General features: G+C 40.6%; 1 protein-coding gene across 2 annotated transcripts; it reads right to left on the bottom strand.

The window, feature by feature from the left end:
• Positions 1-1,430: 1,430 nt before the first annotated feature.
• On the bottom strand, positions 1,431-19,640 carry LOC310926331 (sex comb on midleg-like protein 2). Of its 2 annotated transcripts, none has more exons than XM_083888442.1 (15): positions 19,515-19,640; positions 17,007-17,123; positions 15,397-15,471; positions 15,230-15,300; positions 14,014-14,248; positions 11,461-11,549; positions 11,130-11,373; positions 9,529-9,797; positions 9,345-9,438; positions 8,233-8,436; positions 7,990-8,154; positions 6,568-6,696; positions 6,258-6,485; positions 4,887-5,038; positions 1,431-3,479 (listed from the first exon to the last, which is right to left on the bottom strand). In XM_083888442.1, the coding sequence occupies exons 2-15, from the start codon at positions 17,026-17,028 to the stop codon at positions 3,354-3,356; spliced, it is 2,103 nt and encodes a 700-aa protein (XP_083744568.1). In that variant the 5' UTR covers positions 17,029-17,123; positions 19,515-19,640; the 3' UTR covers positions 1,431-3,353. The 2 variants fall into 2 exon arrangements, with proteins under 2 accessions (XP_083744568.1, XP_083744569.1); XM_083888443.1 differs by having other exon boundaries at positions 15,403-15,471.
• Positions 19,641-19,908: the final 268 nt, after the last annotated feature.

Here is a 19,908-nt window from a genome sequence, read left to right as displayed (position 1 = left end):
GATGTGTACGATGTCCGCGTTGGAGCGTCGCAGAAGCCTCCACGTCGTACGTTTGCGTGCAGCGTAGCTAATACATCTTGGTTAGGAGGAAACATTTAAAGCAACAAGGGCGTGATTAAAAAAAACTGTTAAAAAAAACATCGGAAGTGCCCAAAAAAACATCGGAAGTGCCCAGTCGGATGACGCTAACTTCTCGAATTGACCTAAATATCCTAAATTACGTAATTGTTGCATTTTGTCACTTTGGCAACATTTTAGCAACGCTAGCCTGACGACGTCGGCCACGACGGTTGCTACTCTGGTAGCATTTGAGAGCCCGCTCCAGCACCAGACGTCAGACACGCCCACTTAAAAAAAAAAACGATGTGTACGATGTCTGCGATGTGCCTAGTCGGATGACGCTAACTTCTCGAATCGACCGAAATATCGCGGGTTTATTTTATGTACTTCTATTGCGACGTTCTCTTAAAGCTTGTTGATGTTTTTTTTTTAACCTGCCAACATGGCGGAGTAAACAAATATGAGTGGACACTGGAGTGATTGACAGCTGGTGTCGTCCAATCGGAGCCTGGCTGCAGGTTAAAGGTCAGGAGTCTTGAAAAGAAGGCGGGTTTTGTTTTAAAAACAGAAGATTTCGTACACTTTTAGACATTATATTCAAAGTGAATGTCAAGGAATCCCTCGTTACGCCCCCTGCAGGCCGCCTGCACCTGATCACATTTATATTGTTGTTCTTTTTTTAAAACCTAATTTATTATTACTGGTATTATTTAGTGTGTGTGTGTGTGTGTGTGTTTTCTATTGATGTGAAGTCTAAGTTTGTCTTTTCTATTCAGAAAGAGTTTGTTTTTTTATTGTAAAGAAAGAAAACAGGAACTAAACGTTGAGTGGTTTGACCTTTGACTCTTTGTCGTTATTTAAAAAAAAAAAGGGGGCGCTGTGTTTCATTTTGTGTGAATAAAAACACAAGGAGAAGAAGAAGAAGAAGAAGGAAACGGGACACGGCGTTAAAACACGTATCGTTTATCTGCGACGTAACAACAGACGAGTGACATATTTCTGCGACACATTTTTCACGTACGTTAAAAGACGACGTACGAGAGCGAACGGCACTCGGATCCTGTGTTTGAACGCGATTATGGCACAAGAAGAAGAAGAAGAAGAAAGTAGGAGGGGCCGATCTTCGTATAAACGGTGTGCTACAAAAGTTCGTACGAACAAGACGAGACGACGGTAACCTGAGAAATGTGTTCGGTAAAGCGAGGCAGACTCTAGTACTGCGAGGTTTTCTCCGCTAAAATCACTACGGCTAAGTGTATATTTATATAGAAAAGGGGAAAAAAAGCAGAATGGAACCTTCCCTAGCCCCGCCCCCTAGCCCCACCCCTTTATCTTCACATTGCTAACTCATGTATATGATTATTTGTCCTTAAAATATTACGTTTTTTTTTTTCTACAAAATGTACATTCTGTCGCTGATATTCATGGTTAAACCCATAAAACTGTACACCTCTGTTTTCACCGCTAACAGGAAATGGAACGGTCCGCCGCGGACGTCGTACGCTGGACCACCGAGCGTAACCGTGACGGAGGAAGCCCTTAGACAAACATCCTGTTCGCACTTCCCTCAACAAGTCTGTCCGTTTGAAATTGAACTTAAAAAAAAAACTGTGTGGCTAGCGGCTACGCTACACGTCGTCCAGCAGGAGGCGACGCGGCGCATCTCAGAAGTTACATCAGTGTCCGTCATGGCCGACTTCGTAGCATGAGTTGGTAACGTTGCTAAAGCGTTAGCGGCGTTGTGGTTTTTTACGTACACGATATTGCAAATACTCCGTACTATTGTGACTTAAATACTGTGATATTTTACGCCCCTAGGTGGCGATACAATTTATTGCGAATTTTTTTTTTTTTTTACAAAATTTTACTACATTTTACAAAAAACTCACAATGTCATTTACATAAATAGTTTTCTTTGTCGAGTGAAGAAGGAAAGCTGAAAGTCTGCTGCCAACTAGTGGTCGGAGGCTTGAATACAACAACAAACTAAACAAAAAAAAAACGTTATTTTTTTCCGTAATCTCATCGTGGTCAGTTAATGTCTTACATATATAAGCTTTACTTTGAAGTCACGCAACTTTTTGACAATTTTTTTGTTTACTTAATTGTTGCCTTTTATCGCTTTAGCATCATTTTAGCAACTCTAGCCTGACAACGTCGGCCATGACGGTTGCCACTCTGGTTGCATTTGAGATCCCGCCTCCAGCACCAGACGTCAGACACGCCCACGTAAAAAAAAAAAAAAAAAAAGGCGCAACGTGTAGGATGTCCGCGTCAGTTCATCGTCATCGCAGAAGCCTCCACGTCGTACGTTTGCGTAGCTAATACATCTTGGCGAGGATCTTTGCAACGGAAACATTTAAATAACAAACCTTTTTACGAATAATTTTGTGTAAAGTTGTTTCAGAAGTTATTTAATTGTCGCATTTTTTTTTTTATCACTTTAGCAACATTAGCAACCGTGTCGGCCATGACGGTTGCTGCGCGATGTGTACGATTTCTGCGTCAGTGCATCGACGTCGCAGAAGCCTCCGCGTCGTACGTTTGCGTAGCTAATACATCTTGGCGAGGATCTTTGTAACGGAAACATTTAAAGGTAGGTTGTTAAAGAAGCTATTTAATTGTCGCATTTTTTATCACTTTAGCAACATTAGCAACTTTGTCGGCCATGACGGTTGCTACGCTGGGTAACATTTGAGAGCCCGCCTCCAGCACCAGACACGCCCACTTTCAAGTGATAACGAGACGTGGGCGAAGTCCGCCTGCGTGAACCACGGAGCAAAGTCGCACGTTTGCGTGCAGCGTAGCTAATACATATTGGCGGGGGAAAAAAAATCGCGATTCTTCGCACGATACTGAGGGTTTAATGAAAACGACGTGGAATGCGCCGACCCGAGAGAAACGCCAACAACTGTGGGCGGCGGGGGGAAAACTTTCCGACGGGAAATATTCAATAGGAATAAAAACAACGTTACACAAGAAGAAAACAACAACAACTCCTCTCCATCTTTGGGAATCAAAACCAGGATTTCGTGTCCGTTAAAAACCAAGCCACGCCTCCTCGTCCTCCTCCTCGGCGTTAGCGTGCCGATGGACGCAAACACTGCGAGGATTCTCTTTCTTCCTTTGGGATTTCAGCGGTGAGGTAACGTCAGCGCTGCGCGGCGAGCGTCCTCCGCTCTGGACGAAAGGTCGGAGCGCGTTTTCAGGGGGCGGAGTCGGCGTCCCGAGAGCCCCGCCCGCCCGCCCGCCTCCTGATTGGCCCGCGGCGTTGGCGTTGGCGGCGGCTGCCGTCACACTTTGCCCTGCTTGAGTCGCTCGATGTGGTGACAGAGCTTGAGGGCGGGGCCCAGCTTCAGACCCATGTACTTCATGATCATGTCGCTGCGCAGCAGCATCAGAGCTTTCCCGTCGATCTCCTGAAACAAACGCACCAGATCAGGAAGAGTCTGCTGCCAACTAGTGGTCGGAGGTTTAAATACAACAACAAAACAAACAACAAAAAAACATTTCAACTTCCTGTTTCGGTAATCTCCTCTTGGTCACTTAATGTCTTAATAAAATCCATTTCTTACATTTTTTATATATATATATGTATATATATATACATATATACATATATATATACATATATACGTATATACGTATATACATATATACGTATATACGTATATACATATATACGTATATACGTATATACATACATATATATATATATATATATATATATATATATGTATATATATACATATATATATATATGTATATATATACATATATATATATATATATGTATATATATACATATATATATATATGTATATATATACATATATATATATATATGTTTATATATACATATATATATATATATACACACACACATATATACACATATATATATATATACATATATACACACACATATATGTATATATACATATATACACACACACATATATATACACATATATACACACATATATATATATATGCATATATATATGTATATATACATATATATATACGTATATATACATATACATATATATACATATATACGTATATATATGTATATATATATAAAACATATATACATATTACAAAGTGATGTGTACGATGTCCACGTCGGTGCATCGACGTCGTACGTTTGCGCGCAGCGTAGCTAACACATTTCATAGAAGTGCATTAACAGATAAGTGCTCTATAAAAGTCTGAAGTAATGACAGTGTGGTCCAGCAGAGGGCGCTGTGAGCACAGACGGACCTTAGATCCACTTTGAATGCTCTCTTGAAGACACACTCATGACAACTCACATGTTAGCTTAGCTGTTAGCTCCACCTGGAGAGAAGCAGCCTCACGTGGGCGACAGGTGAGTTTAACGGAGCTGTTTTTGGTTCATAAAATGTTAGAATATATCAAGTTTTTGTTGCTTTGTAAACCACTCACTCCCCCACACCAAAGCCCATAGAGTAAACCAGTGATTTTAACATCACAGAGACACAGGAGTTCACAGGAGTTGTTGATCCACTGCTGCCTCCATCACTAACTTATAATGTGTGTTCTGTAAAATGTGGCTTTTGAAAAACTTCATTTAGACTTAACTCAGTGACACAAAGTGACCACACGAGGCAGCAGTAGACCAGCAGCTCCTGTGTCCCTGTGAGCTAAAATCACTGATTTTCTCCATTGGCTTTGGTGTGGGAGAGTGAGTGGTTTACAAACTTGAGTTTAAACTCTGATTATTTATATTTTGTGTGGTTCGTACGTCATGTTTATTTTGAAGGGCAGTTAAAAAAGGACAGTGTGTGTGTGAGTGGACTCACGTGCTTCCTGAAGAGCTCAGCGTGTGGCGCTAACGCTGTGGGGTCAGCGTCTCTGACAAACTGCATCACCTCCTCTATGGACCAGGAAGACGGGCTGAGAGCAGACGACTGACCCTCAGACACTGACGCCTCAGGACCTGTGGTGGAGCTGGCTGCTGACACACAATCACACACACAGACACACACACAGACACAGAAATAACCACAGACACACACATAGACACAGACATAACCACAGACACACACATAGACACAGACACAACCACAGACACACACAGAGACACAGAAATAACCACAGACACAACCACAGACACACACATAGACACAGACACACACATAGACACAGACACAAACACAGACACACACATAGACACAGACACACACGGAAACAGACACACACATAGACACAGACATGACCACAGACACACACAGACACAGACACAAACACAACCACAGACACACACATAGACACAGACACAAACACAACCACAGACACACACATAGACACAGACACACACATAGACACAGACACAACCATAGATACAGACACAACCACAGACACACACACACGGAAACAGACACACACATAGACACAGCACAACCACAGACACACACATAGACACAGACATAACCACAGACACACACATAGACACAGACATAACCACAGACACACACATAGACACAGACATAACCACAGACACACACATAGACACAGCCATAACCACAGACACACACATAGACACAGACACAACCACAGACACACACATAGACACAACCACAGACACACACATAGACACAGACATAACCACAGACACACACATAGACACAGACATAACCACAGACACACACATAGACACAGACACACACAGACACAACCACAGACACACACATAGACACAGACATAGACACAGACATAACCACAGACACACACATAGACACAGACATAACCACAGACACACACATAGACACAGACACACACAGACATAACCACAGACACACAGACATAACCACAGACACACACATAGACACAGACACAACCACAGACACACACATAGACACAGACATAACCACAGACACACACACACACACACATGGAAACAGACATAACCACAGACACACACATAGACAGACACAGACACAACCACACACACACACACAGACACACACACACACACACACACACACACACACACACACACACACACACACACACACACACACACACATGCACACACACAGACACACACACACACACAGTGAGTTAGGTCACATGACTTCCTGGCGCACACAAACACAAACACAAACACAAACACTAACACAAACACAATCACAAACACAAACACAAACACCTCCATGTTGCTGGCCTCTTACCTTCCACTCGTCTGAGTGGCTGTGATGTGGAGCTCAGCTCAGCAGCGTTAGAGGACAGGCGACGCCCCGGCGTGCTGTTGCCATGGTGATAGAGGACTGAGCTGGACTGAGCGTGGAAGTCTGAGACGCTCCTGACCGTCTGAGGACGAGGAGTCATGGAGTTGGAGGCGGAGTCCATGTAGCGCTGCTCCTTCATGAGGCCGATGTCCTCGTGAGGCAGAGTCTCTGCTGGAGAAACACAGCTATGATGTCAGGAAGCAGCACGGCATCATGGGAGTTGTTGTTTTGAGAGAGAGAGACGCTCGCTTACCTTCTGAAGGATGAGCCTCTGTGCGCAGGTGTTTAGGAGACAGTGGAGCAGCGTGAGGTGGAGAAACTCCAGAGAGACTGCGTTTACTGCCCCGAGCCAGAGAGGGAGAGTCCAACGCCTCCTCTTTGACTGGAAACACAGGAACAGGAATTCTACTTTGAATTCCAAAATCCACTTAAAGATCAAAAATCTACTTAAAGTTCAAAAATCTACTTAAAGCTCAAAAATCTACTTAAAGTTCAAAAATCTACTTATAACTCCAAAATGTACTTTAAGTTCCAAATTCTACTTAAATTATTAAAATCTACTTCTAATTCCAAAATGTACTTTAAGTTCCAAATTCTACTTAAATTATTAAAATCTACTTATAATCCCAAAATCTACTTAAAGTTCCGAAATCTACTTATAATTCCTAAATCTACTTAAAGTTCCAAATTCTACTTAGAATTCCTAAATCTACTTAAAGTTCCAAATTCTATTTAAAGTATTAAATTCTACTTAAAGTATTAAATTCTACTTATAATTCCAAAATGTACTTATAGTTCCAAAATGTACTTAAATATCCAAAATCCAAAAGTTCCAAATTCTACTTATAATTCCAAAATCTATTCATAATTCCAAAATCTACTTATAATTCCTAAATCTACTTAAAGTTCCAAATTCTACTTATAATCCGAAAATCTACTTATAATTCCAAAATGTACTTAAATTTCCAAAATCTACTTATAATTACGAAATTTACTAAAAGTTCCAAAATCTACTTATAATTCCAAAATCTATTCATAATTCCAAATCTATTCATAATTCCAAAATCTACTTAAAGTTCCAAATTCTACTTATAATTCCAAATCCATTTATAATCCCAAATTCTACTTATAATTCCAAAATCTACTTAAAGTTACTTATAATTCCAAATCCATTTATAATTCCTAAATCTACTTATAATTCCAAAATCTACTCAAATTTCCAAAATCTACTTATAATTCCAAAATGTACTTAAATTTCCAAAATCAACTTATAATTACGAAATTTACTAAAAGTTCCAAAATCTACTTATAATTCCAAAATCTACTTATAATTCCAAAATCTATTCATAATTCCAAATCCATTCATACTTCCAAAATCTACTTAAAGTTCCAAATTCTACTTATAATTCCAAAATCTACTTAAAGTTACTTATAATTCCAAATCCATTTATAATCCCAAATTATACTTATAATTCCTAAATCTACTCAAATTTCCAAAATCTACTTATAATTCCGAAATTTACTAAACGTTCCAAAATCTACTTATAATTCCGAAATCTACTAAAAGTTCCAAAATCTACTTAAAGTTCCAAAATCTAGCTAAAGTTCCACAGTTTCATGCAGCCGCGCTGTGATGACTCCGCCCACATGGAGGCGGGACTTGTGTGATGTTTACCTGACTTGCTCCTGTCGTAGGCAGCGCTGTAGTGACTGAACGGCTGGCTGCTGAACAGGTTGTCGCACTGTAGGTGGCGACACATGGTCTCCAGGAAGCGCAGCACGAAGGAGGGGCTGGAGGCCGAGGGCAGCTTGACCAATCGCACGCCACCGTCCGTCCTCACTGTGAGCGAGGACAAAGACAATGTCCTCAAACGCCTCAAAGACGGCTGCGTTGCGGTGTTAAAGTGTAAAGCGGTACCTCTGACGAGCTCCCCTCCTCCAGAGTGAGTCTGCAGAGCCAGCAGCAGAACTTTAGGCTGATAAGAACAGTCGATGCACGACTGCACCACCTGCTGGAGGACGCCGTTCACCGGGCCAGGACCAAAGTGGTCGGGGAGACGCTGCATCTGCTTCCTGTCCAGGTGAGGACCACAGTTTCCCAGCTTGTTCACGTACACACACACTGACAGGACACACACACACACACACACACACACACAGAGTTTGGGTTATTTTAACAACCATGTTAAAGCACGGCTCAAAGAATTCTTAGAATTCCAAAATCTACTTAACGTTCCAAAATATACTTATGGTTCCAAAATCTACTTATAGTTTCAAAATCTACTTAAAGTTCCAAAATCTACTTAAAGTTCCAAAACCTACTTAAAGTTTCAAAATCTACTTTAAGTTCCAAAATCTACTTAATGTTCCAAAATCCACTCCTAGTTCCAATATCTACTAATAATTCCAATATTTACTAATAGTTCCAATATTTACTTAAGTTCCAAAATCTACTTATAGTTCCAAAATCTACTTAACGTTCCAAAATTTACTTATAGTTCCGAAATATACTTATGGTTCCAAAATCTACTTAACGTTCCAAAATTTACTTATAATTCCAAAATCATAAAGTTCCAAAATCTACTTATAATTCCAAAACTTAATGTTCCAAATTCTACTTAAAATTCCAAGATTTACTTAAAATTCCAAAATCTTAAAGTTCCAAAATCTACTTAAAGTTCCAAAACCTACTTAAAATTCCAAAATCTACTTATAGTTCCGAAATATACTTATAGTTCCAAAAATCTACTTAAAGTTCCAAAATCTACTTAACGTTCCAAAATCTACTTATAGTTCCGAAATATACTTATGGTTCCAAAATCTACTTAACATTCCAAAATTTACTTATAATTCCAAAATCATAAAGTTCCAAAATCTACTTATAATTCCAAAACTTAATGTTCCAAATTCTACTTAAAATTCCAAAATTGACTTAAAATTCCAAAATCTACTTAAATTTCCTAAATCTAACGTTTTCCTTGAGTGTGAACCTGAGAAACAGCCTGAACGATGACTCAGTCGTGGATTTACCTGTTGAAACCACAGAGCTGAGACTAGAGGAACTCTCCTGTGGGACCTGGATGCTGGGCAGAGCCGTCACGCCCTGGAGGAGCTTGGATTTCCTCTGTGAAAGAGAGGGGAAAAGTTCATTTGCACTTTCCACTTGAAGAAATTGGACGCATTTACAGGGACATTTAAAGGAGCTTGGTCTCACTTTGCTTCCAGGTTTGGGTCCTCTCTTCTTGTGAGGCCTCGGCACCAGCTGCATGGCGTCCTCGGCCACGCCCCCGTTCTGCGCCGCCGCCGCCTCGGCCACGGCTTTGAGCAGAGCCAGCGTCTCGCTCTTGGGCCGGCGGCCGCGAACACCCTTCCTGACGGGCAGCGCGGGCAGAGGGTTAGGGAGTCTGTACGGAGAGTGCATGGAGCGTCTGCTGGGTTTGGACGGAGAGGACGGAAGAATCTGCAGGCTCTTTGGAAGAGTGACTGACAAGAACACAGGAATGATGATCAGAGAGTGACTGAAGATAACACGGGAATGACAATCAGAGAGTCACTGACGATAACACGGGATTGACGATCAGAGTCACTGACGATAACACGGGAATGACAATCAGAGAGTCACTGACGATAACGCGGGAATCAGAGTCAGAAATACTGAAAAACATCCAACAAACAACACAGTTCCAAAATCTACTTAAAGAGTTCCAAAAGTTACTTAAAATTCCAAAATCTACTTAGAATTCCAAAATCTACCAAAATTTACTTAAAGTTCCAAAATGTACCTAGAATTCCAAAATGTACTTAGAATTACAAAATTTACTTAGAATTCCAAAATCTACCAAAAGTTCCAAAATCTACTTAGAATTCCAAAATCTACCAAAAGTTCCAAAATTTACTTAGAATTCCAAAATCTACCAAAGTTCCAAAATCTACCAAAGTTCCAAAATTTACTTTAAGTTCCAAAATCTACTTAGAATTCCAAAATCTACCAAAATGTACTTTAAATTCCAAAATTTACTTAGAATTCCAAAATTTACTTAGAATTCCAAAATTTACATATAATTCCAAAATCTACTTAGAATTCCAAAATCTACCAAAAGTTCCAAAATCTACTTAAAGTTCCAAAATCTACTTAGAATTCCAAAATCTACCAAAAGTTCCAAAATTTACTTAGAATTCCAAAATTTACTTAGAATTCCAAAATCTCCTTAGAATTCCAAAATCTACCAAAAGTTCCAAAATTTACTTAGAATTCCAAAATCTACCAAAAGTTCCAAAATTTACTTAAAGTTCCAAAATCTACTTAGAATTCCAAAATCTACCAAAATGTACTTTAAGTTCCAAAATTTACTTAGAATTCCAAAATTTACATATAATTCCAAAATCTACTTAGAATTCCAAAATCTACCAAAAGTTCCAAAATGTACTGAGAATTCCAAAATCTTAAAGTTCCAAAATCTACTTAGAATTCCAAAATCTACTTATCGATCATCAACTAACCCTAACCCTAACCCTAACCCTTAACCCTAACCGTTTTTAACATTTTATGAACCAAACGATTCACGGAGAAAAGAATCGACAGATTAATGGTTGACGAAAAGCATCGTTAATTGCAGTTCTAAATAAGTTGTTGTTGTTTTACAAGAATGTTACAAAAGTTGATTTTTCGTCCTCTCAGCCGTGACACAACGACACAGACGGTCTGTTTACACTCTGAAATCACGTGAGATTCTGTGAGATCTCAAACCCCTGGAATCTCTGACCAACAAAACCACTGCACTGGCCCTCTGCTGCCACCTACAGGCGAACACTCACCACTGTTGCCCGGAGGCTGCAGACTGTGTTTGGTGAGGGAGCACCAGCCCACGGGGAAGATGTCCCGGGAATCCAACTTGCACCAGTAGTCGAAGGCGCCTCGCCAGCCGTCGAACATGACGAAGACCTCGTCTCCTCGCACTTCGCCGATGGTCGCCGGGCAGATTAGGTGAGGGTTCTTCTTGTCCACGGCCTCCAGCTTCATGCCGGGTTTGAAGCTGTTCTGCTGCGGCCTCAGAGGTTCCTGAGGAGAAGGTGACGTCATCGTCATCAATGCAACGACTTTCACAAACACTTACGGGAAAAACAGCAGCGTTTGACAGTCGCTCACCTTTTTAAAGGCTGTAGCTGGAGCCATCTCTGCTCCATTTAAGGTTCTGAGGAGGAACATGGGCCAAGACGACGCGTTCATACGGAAACCTGCAGGAAACAGAACATATTCACATTTAAGAAGCTGAAAAATGACAGAAAACAGAACATATTCACATTTAAGAAGCTGAAAAATGACAGAAACATGAAAATATTCACATTTAAAAAGCTGAAAAATGACAGAAACGTGAAAATATTCACGTTTAAGAAGCTGAAAAATGACAAACGTGAAAATATTCACATTTAAGAAGCTGAAAAATGACAGAAACATGAAAATATTCACATTTAAAAAGCTGAAAAATGACAGAAACGTGAAAATATTCACGTTTAAGAAGCTGAAAAATGACAAACGTGACAATATTCACATTTAATAAGCTGAAAAATGACAGAAACGTGAAAATATTCACATTTAAGAAGCTGAAAAATGACAGAAACGTGAAAATATTCACATTTAAGAAGCTGAAAAATGACAGAAAACAGAACATATTCACATTTAAGAAGGTGAAAAATGACAGAAACATGAAAATATTCACATTTAAAAAGCTGAAAAATGACAGAAACGTGAAAATATTCACGTTTAAGAAGCTGAAAAATGACAAACGTGAAAATATTCACATTTAATAAGCTGAAAAATGACAGAAACGTGAAAATATTCACATTTAAGAAGCTGAAAAATGACAGAAACGTGAAAATATTCACATTTAAGAAGCTGAAAAATGACAGAAACGTGAAAATATTTACATTTAAGAAGCTGAAAAATGACAGAAACACGAAAATATTCACATTTAAGAAGCTGAAAAATGACAGAAACTAGAAAATATTTACATTTAAGAAGCTGAAAAATGACAGAAACGTGAAAATATTCACATTTAAGAAGCTGAAAAATGACAGAAACGTGAAAATATTCACATTTAAGAAGCTGAAAAATGACAGAAACGTGAAAATATTCACATTTAAGAAGCTGAAAAATGACAAACGTGAAAATTTAAGAAGCTGAAAAATGACAGAAACATGAAAATATTCACATTTAAGAAGCTGAAAAATGACAAACGTGAAAATTTAAGAAGCTGACCACTAGGCGGAGTGTTGGCACAGGAAGTGCCTGTGACGCAGGTGATGAGCAGCAGGTGTGTGAACATGTGAAGATTCCGTGTGGCAGAGTTTGAGTTGAAGATGAATGAGGACTGAGATGTTTCTGTTCAGGTGAGTGTGTGTTAGTCTTTAATTGAAAGGCTCCATTTTTAAAACCACAGAAACCAGTGTGACGTCTTTTTCTGTGCTCATTAGTTTCAGATGTGCATTTAATTATTAAACGCAGTCACGTAGTGTTTGATTTAGCAGCTGCAAACATTCACCATTATGGGGTCGGTCATGTTTGTAAACCACTCAGAGAGTAAACCAGTGATTTTAACATCACAGAGACACAGGAGTTCACAGGAGTTGTTGATCCACTGCTGCCTCCATCACTAACTTACAATGACTGATTTTAGTCATTGTAAGTCTTTACTTTAGACTTAGACTCTTAGATTAAAGTCTGAATTTTGACATTAAAGTCAGAATTCTTAGATTTAACTCCGTATTTTGAGATTGAAGTCAGAATTCTTAGATTAAAGTCCGAATTCTTAAATTAAAGTCCGAATTCTTAGATCAAAGTCCGAATTCTTAGATTAAAGTCAGAATTCTTAGATTAAAGTCCGAATTTTGTGATTAAAGTCGAATTGTTAGTCTGAATTCTTAGATTAAAGTCTGAATTTTGAGATTAAGTCTGAATTCTTAGATGTGATTTTAACATCACAGCACACAGGAGTTGTTGATCCACTGCTGCCTCCATCACTAACTTACAATGTCTGATTTTAGTGAATTCAGCTTTTAAAATATTTTATTTAGACTTAGACTCTGACTCTTAGATTAAACTCTGAATTTTGAGATTAAAGTCAGAATTCTTAGATCAAAGTCTGAATTTTGAGGTTAATGTCCGAATTCTTAGATTTACCTCCGAATTTTGAGATTGAAGTCCGAATTCTTAGATTAAAGTCCGAATTCTTAGATTAAAGTCCGAATTTTGTGATTAAATGCCGAATTGTTAGTCTAAATTTTGAGATTAAAGTCTGAATTTTGAGATTAAAGCCGAATTCTTAGATTAAAGCCGAATTTTGAGATTAAGTCCGAATTCTTAGATGTGATTTTAACATCACAGCACACAGGAGTTGTTGATCCACTGCCGCTTCCATCACTAACTTACAATGCGTTATTTTTCAGAATTCGGCTTTAAAAATCCATTGTTCAGATTGACGTCAGTGACACAAAGTGACCACACGAGGCAGCACTAGACCAGCAGACTGTCTGAGCAGTGTGATTGGTCAGAATCTGTGTTGTCGCTGCACCAGCTAAAATATGATGAAGTTCATTTATGTTATTAGCTCAGTATCCGTTCAATAAGAACCTGTTTTTGTTTTTAATCGATTCAAGGCAGCAGTAAATCCTGGACTGGACTAAGACTCGGACTCTCACTCACCCAGCGGCGGCTGCAGCATGTCCCCGTTCTTCTCGCAGGTGCCGATGGGCTGAATGTCGGACGAGTCCACCAGCCTCCAGAAGTCGTTGCTGTTGTCGCTTCCGTCCAGACGGAGGCGCAGGCGGACGCCGGTCAAGCCCATCACCGTGGCGATGCACACCGACGTGGAATTGCGCGGGTCGTGAGCTTCCAGCTTCATGCCCACTTTGAAGTCGTTGGAGGGCGGGATTCTGGCCTGGAGGTAAAAAAATTTATAAAATGAACACGGGTTAATCTTACAGGTAAATATTTATTATTTTTATATTTTAGCCTGAAAAATTCTGGTAAGTTAGATATAACCACAGATTTTAATGTGATTAAACAAATGTCTGTTTAAGTCTACGATATCTACATCACACGTCCACGTCTTTATCTTCACTGTGAGACAGACTTTTCCAACAGGAAACTGGAGTTTGTAAAAAAAAAACTCACTCTCCCACACCAAACCTCATAGAGAAAATCAGTGATTTTAGCTCACAGGGACACAGGAGCTGCTGGTCTACTGCTGCCTCCTGTGGTCACTTTGTGTCACTGAAATAAGTCTGAACGTGAATATTTTCAAAAGCTGAATTTTGCAGAATGAGACATTGTAAGTTAGTGATGGAGGCAGCAGTGGAAAAGTGAAAATTCAGACTTTAATCTAAGAATTCGGCCTTTAATCCCAAAATTCACACTTTAATCTCAAAATTCAGACTAACAAATCGGCCTTTAATCTCAAAATTCGGCTTTAATCTAAGAATTCAGACTTTAATCTAAGAATTCGGACTTTACTCTAAAAATTCTGACTTCAGTCTCAAAATTCTGACTTTAATATAAGAATTCTGACTTTAATCTCAAAATTCAGAGTTTAATCTAAGAATTTGGACTTAAATCTCAAAATTCTGACTTTAATCTAAGAGTCTAAGTCTAAATTAAATATTTTAAAAGCTGAATTTTACATAATCAGTCATTGTAAGTCAGTGATGGAGGCAGCAGTGGATCAACAACTCCTGTGAACTCCTGTGTGCTGTGATGTTAAAATCACTGGTTTACTCTATGGGCTTTGGTGTGGGAGAGTGAGTGGTTTACACACTTCAGTCGGTGACAGTGAGACAAAGACGTGAACATGTGACGTAGATATCGTAGATTTTACGTTAGATTATCGTAGATTAGTGAATGTTAAAGTAAGTAGAGTTACCTGTCTGAAGCAGCTCGGTGGAGCAGGTAAAGCTGACGTTTCTTTGAGATATTCTTCCCAGCTGAAAGCATCTAAAAAGAAAAAGAATAAAACAAATGTCAAGACTCATATTAACCGTTGAACAGGACGTAAACAAAAAGTAAAAAAAAAACGCATAAATGCTTCACCTTTACCTGCAGCAGGTGTCGTTCCTGTTGGTAGAGCTGGTCTTCCTGCTTTGTCTTTTCTGCCGTCTTTCTGATCTAAAACAAACAAACAAACAAAAACATTGGAAAAATGAGTAACGCTGTAAACGTTTAAAGGGACAATGTGTAGTATTTATGTGTTTATTTGACCCAAAATCCACTTTTTTATACATATTATGTGCTCCTGCATTGTCTAGTCGCTGTATAATAGTTTTTGTTTCACTTTCGTAGTGTTTCAAAAAGTCATGTAAAATAACATGGTCACGGGCCGCGGTTGCATAGACACTGTTAGCAGAGAGACGCCATGTTTCTACAGGAGCCTGTAAGGACAAACATGAGAGAACAAATCAAGAGTCTCTTTACTTGTAGAGGAAGTCCCGCCTCCTCTCTCTCTCCACTTCGTCTGCTACGGCCGAGGTAGCTCGCCCTCTCTCTCTCTCTCTCCCTCTCTCTCCCTCTCACTCACCCTCTCACTCACCCTCTCCCTCGCCCTCTCTCTCTCTCTCCCTCTCCCTCCACCTATCCCTCTCCCTCTCTCACTCGCCCCTTTCTCCCTCTCCCTCACCCTCTCTCCCTTGCCCTCTCACTCTCTCTCTCGCCCTCTCACTCACCCTCTCCCTCTCTCTCTCGCCCTCTCTCCCTCGCCCTCTCTCTCGCCCCTCTCCCTCACCCTCTCTCGCCCTCTCCCTCTCACTCACCCTCTCCCTCTCACTCACCCTCTCTCGCCCTCTCCCTCCACCTATCCCTCTCTCCCTTGCCCTCTCCCTCGCCCTCTCCCTCTCTCCCTTGCCCTATCCCTCTCCCTCTCTCACTCACCCTCTCTCGCCCTCTCCCTCCACCTATCCCTCTCTCCCTTGCCCTCTCCCTCGCCCTCTCCCTCTCTCCCTTGCCCTATCCCTCTCCCTCTCTCTCTCGCCCTCTCTCCCTCGCCCTCTCTCTCGCCCCTCTCCCTCACCCTCTCTCGCCCTCTCCCTCTCACTCACCCTCTCTCGCCCTCTCCCTCCACCTATCCCTCTCTCCCTTGCCCTCTCCCTCGCCCTCTCCCTCTCTCCCTTGCCCTATCCCTCTCCCTCTCTCGCTCGCCCTTTCTCCCTCTCCTCCCTCGCCCTCTCCCTCTCACTCTCTCTCTCGCCCTCTCCCTCCACCTATCTCTCTCCCTCTCTCGCTCGCCCTTTCTCCCTCTCCCTCGCCCTCTCCCTCCACCCATCCCTCTCTCTCCCTCTCTCCCTCTCCCTCTCCCTCTCCCTCACCCTCTCCCTTGCCCTATCCCTCTCCCTCTCTCCCTCTCTCCCTCGCCCTCTCTCTCGCCTCACGAACCTCATCTGCTGACACGGAGAAAGACAACGAGGACGACATTTGACCGGTTGAGGACACCGTAGCGCTCAGGGAAGGGAGGGGGTGAGCAGAGGAGCAGTTCTTTGTTGTAAATTTCAGCCTCTCCTCTAGATGGCACTATAAACTACTTACTTCACCTTTAACCCTAATTTTCCTTAAATCCCTCTTCCTTATCTCCCCTGGTAAGGTATAAAGAATCGTGTGTGTGTGTTTTGAACCTGTAAAGTTTACGCTGGACTCAAATGGCGACACTTTACCTTTTATTGGAGTTTTTCCCATGATGACCGGCGAGCAGTCGAGACGCTCGTGTCAGGAAAATCAGTCGGGCGTGGACCCGGAGTGGAGCGTGGATCCGGAGCCTGTGTGGATTTGTCCTAAAATACAAAAAAATAATCATCATCAAACACTAATAAAAAAATAATTACAATTGTCTACGCTTTTATGTTGATTTAATCTTTTAATTCTCGTCTGTTTTTGTAATTTACAAATTCATTTTGCGTCATAAATGCTTGTTTTTTTTAGCTTATATATCAAAACAAACACTTTTACTTTGAAATGGTGTGCATGGATTATGACGATATCATTTTTCATTTCTAATCACAAAATCGTGAAACCTGACTGCCAAATAATGAGCTATTCTTTACTTCCACCAAGAAACTGCCTGCAAAATAATGAGCTGTTAATATGTGCCAATAGACTGACTTCCAAATAGTGAGCTGCTCTATACATCGACAGTTTGACTGCCAAATAATGAGCCATTATCTATACTACAAACAAACTGACTATAATTGTAATATTATGACTAAATTCTAGCAACAGAATAAATGCTAAATAATGAGATATTATATTCATCCATGAAGAGACTGGCTTTCAAAGATTAGGCTATGATCTATATTGCCAACAGACTGATTGTCAAATAATGAGCTGTTATCAATATCACCAGCAGACTGCCAAATAATGAGCTATTGAAGATTCACAAAGAGACTGCCGGGGAAATCATAAAGTGTTTACCATACAGACTGTCTGCCAAATAGTGAACTAGTCTATAGACCCACCAAGTGATTGACTGCTAAATAATGAGCTATTTTCTACATTCACCAACCGACTGAATCTGAAGAAGCGAAAACAAAACAAAAACAGCTTTATTTTAATCGGAGTGATAAAGAGTTAAAGGTTCCTCCGTGATGGATTATCAATATATAATTGTACATTTCTAATCACTAAATCGTTAATTTTTTCCCCGATTTGTTGGACTTTTTTCCACTTGACCCGGCCCCTCCTGACCAGACTAGAAGTTCACTGGCCCGCAGGAGTTTTTATCAACAAATCAACTGCCAAATCATGAGCTCTTCTATATAATTGCCAACAACCTGACCGCCAAATAACGAGCTATTCTATACTTCCACCAAGATACTGCCTGCAAAATAATGAGCTGTTGTCTATATCCGCCAATAGACTGACTGCCAATTTGTAAGCTGCTCTATACATCAACAGATTGATTGCCAAATAATGAGCCATTATCTATATTGCCAACAAATCGTCTGCCAAATCATTAGCTCTTCTATATAATCGGCCACAACCTGCCAATAGACAGACTACATCAACAGATTGACTGCCAAATAATGAGCCATTATCTATGCTACAAACAAACTGACTATAATTGTAATAATATCATGACTAAATTCTATAATTCTAGCAACAGAATAAATGCCAAATAATGAGATATTCTATGATCACCATAAGACTGCCTGCCAAATAATGAGCTGTTATCTATATCACCAACAAACTGCCAAATAATTAGCTATTGAAGATCCAACAAGAGACTGTCGGTGAAATCATAAAGTGTTTACCATACAGACTGCCTGCCAAATAATGAGCTTTCAATACCCACCAATAGACTAACTAACAAACTGACTATAATTGTAATAATATAATGAATGAATTCTATAATTCTAACAACAGACTGATTGCCAAATAATGAACTATTACCCTACATCGCCATATTACCTTACATCGCCAAAAGACTGCCTGCCAAATAATGCGCAACAGACTGCCAAATAACGAGCTTTAGAAGATCCACCACGAGACTGCCGGCGAAATCATAAAGTGTTTACCATACAGACTGTCTGCCAAATAGTGAACTGCTCCATAGACCCACCAAGTGATTAACTGCTTAATAATGAGCTATTCTTATCTAATAATGACCTTTATTTCAGTTCATCAGAGTGATGAAGAAGAGTTCAAGGTTCCTCTGTGATGGATTATTAAGATATAATGTTTATTTCTAATCACTAAATCGTCCATTTTTCCCAGGTTTTGGGTTTAAACGTCTCTGAAATGACAAATCACTTTTTCTGTTTTCTTTACAACTCCAGTGTTTGTGTGCGCGGGCTCGTCACATCACGTCACTATCAACATTAACTTGGTCAAGCGCTAGCTTAAAGAACGCGGCGAGGCGGCTTCGCGGTCTACTTTAAGTTTGTTTGTTTTTTTAAGTGTAACGTATTAAAATAAAGGTATAATTTGAATATAAAAGTGAATTAGAGCGGTTTGTAGCCCATGACCGGGGCCCAGTGTTGACACCTGGGACTGCTGCTGCTGCTGCTGTTTGCTAGCTGCTGCTGCTACTGCTAACCCTTTTTTAGCGCTGACGTGAACGCGCTCAGACCACTTTATCACACGCAAACACGCGCGAGACGCGTCGCGAGGCTTCGAGACACGTTCCACGCAAACTCCGCGATCGTCTTTGCCCAAAAGAAACTTACGTGTGTCGACCGTTTTTCGACCGAAGATCCACTTTTCTCTATTCGTCAGCTGCCATTTTTTTTCCCCCCATGTAGTGAATGTAAGTTATGCCGAAGATAGGTTCGTGCGGACAGAGCGCAAACACAGGGCGGGGCGGGTCCCAGTGACGCAACGGCCCCCCGCGAGCCAATCAGCGCTCGCGCTTTTTACTAGCACAGCCAATCGGAGGCGGGCTTCGGTGCGCGTCTTCCAATCAGCGTCGGCACCGCTTGGAGCTCATCGGTGTGGGATTCTGGAAAGCAACAACGAGTGACGCATCTTCACTTTGTGTCGTCTTTACGGGAGTATTTCTCACGTTATCTCGTCTGTGGGTCAAACACAGAGAAACAGAAATGAAAATAATGAGTCACAGAA

Source organism: Microchirus variegatus, assembly GCF_963457635.1.
Source record: "Microchirus variegatus genome assembly, chromosome: 4".
NCBI classification, from domain to species: domain Eukaryota; kingdom Metazoa; phylum Chordata; class Actinopteri; order Pleuronectiformes; family Soleidae; genus Microchirus; species Microchirus variegatus.
The sequence above is the reverse complement of the archived record's forward strand: the minus strand, read 5'-3'. Positions and strand labels throughout refer to the sequence as shown.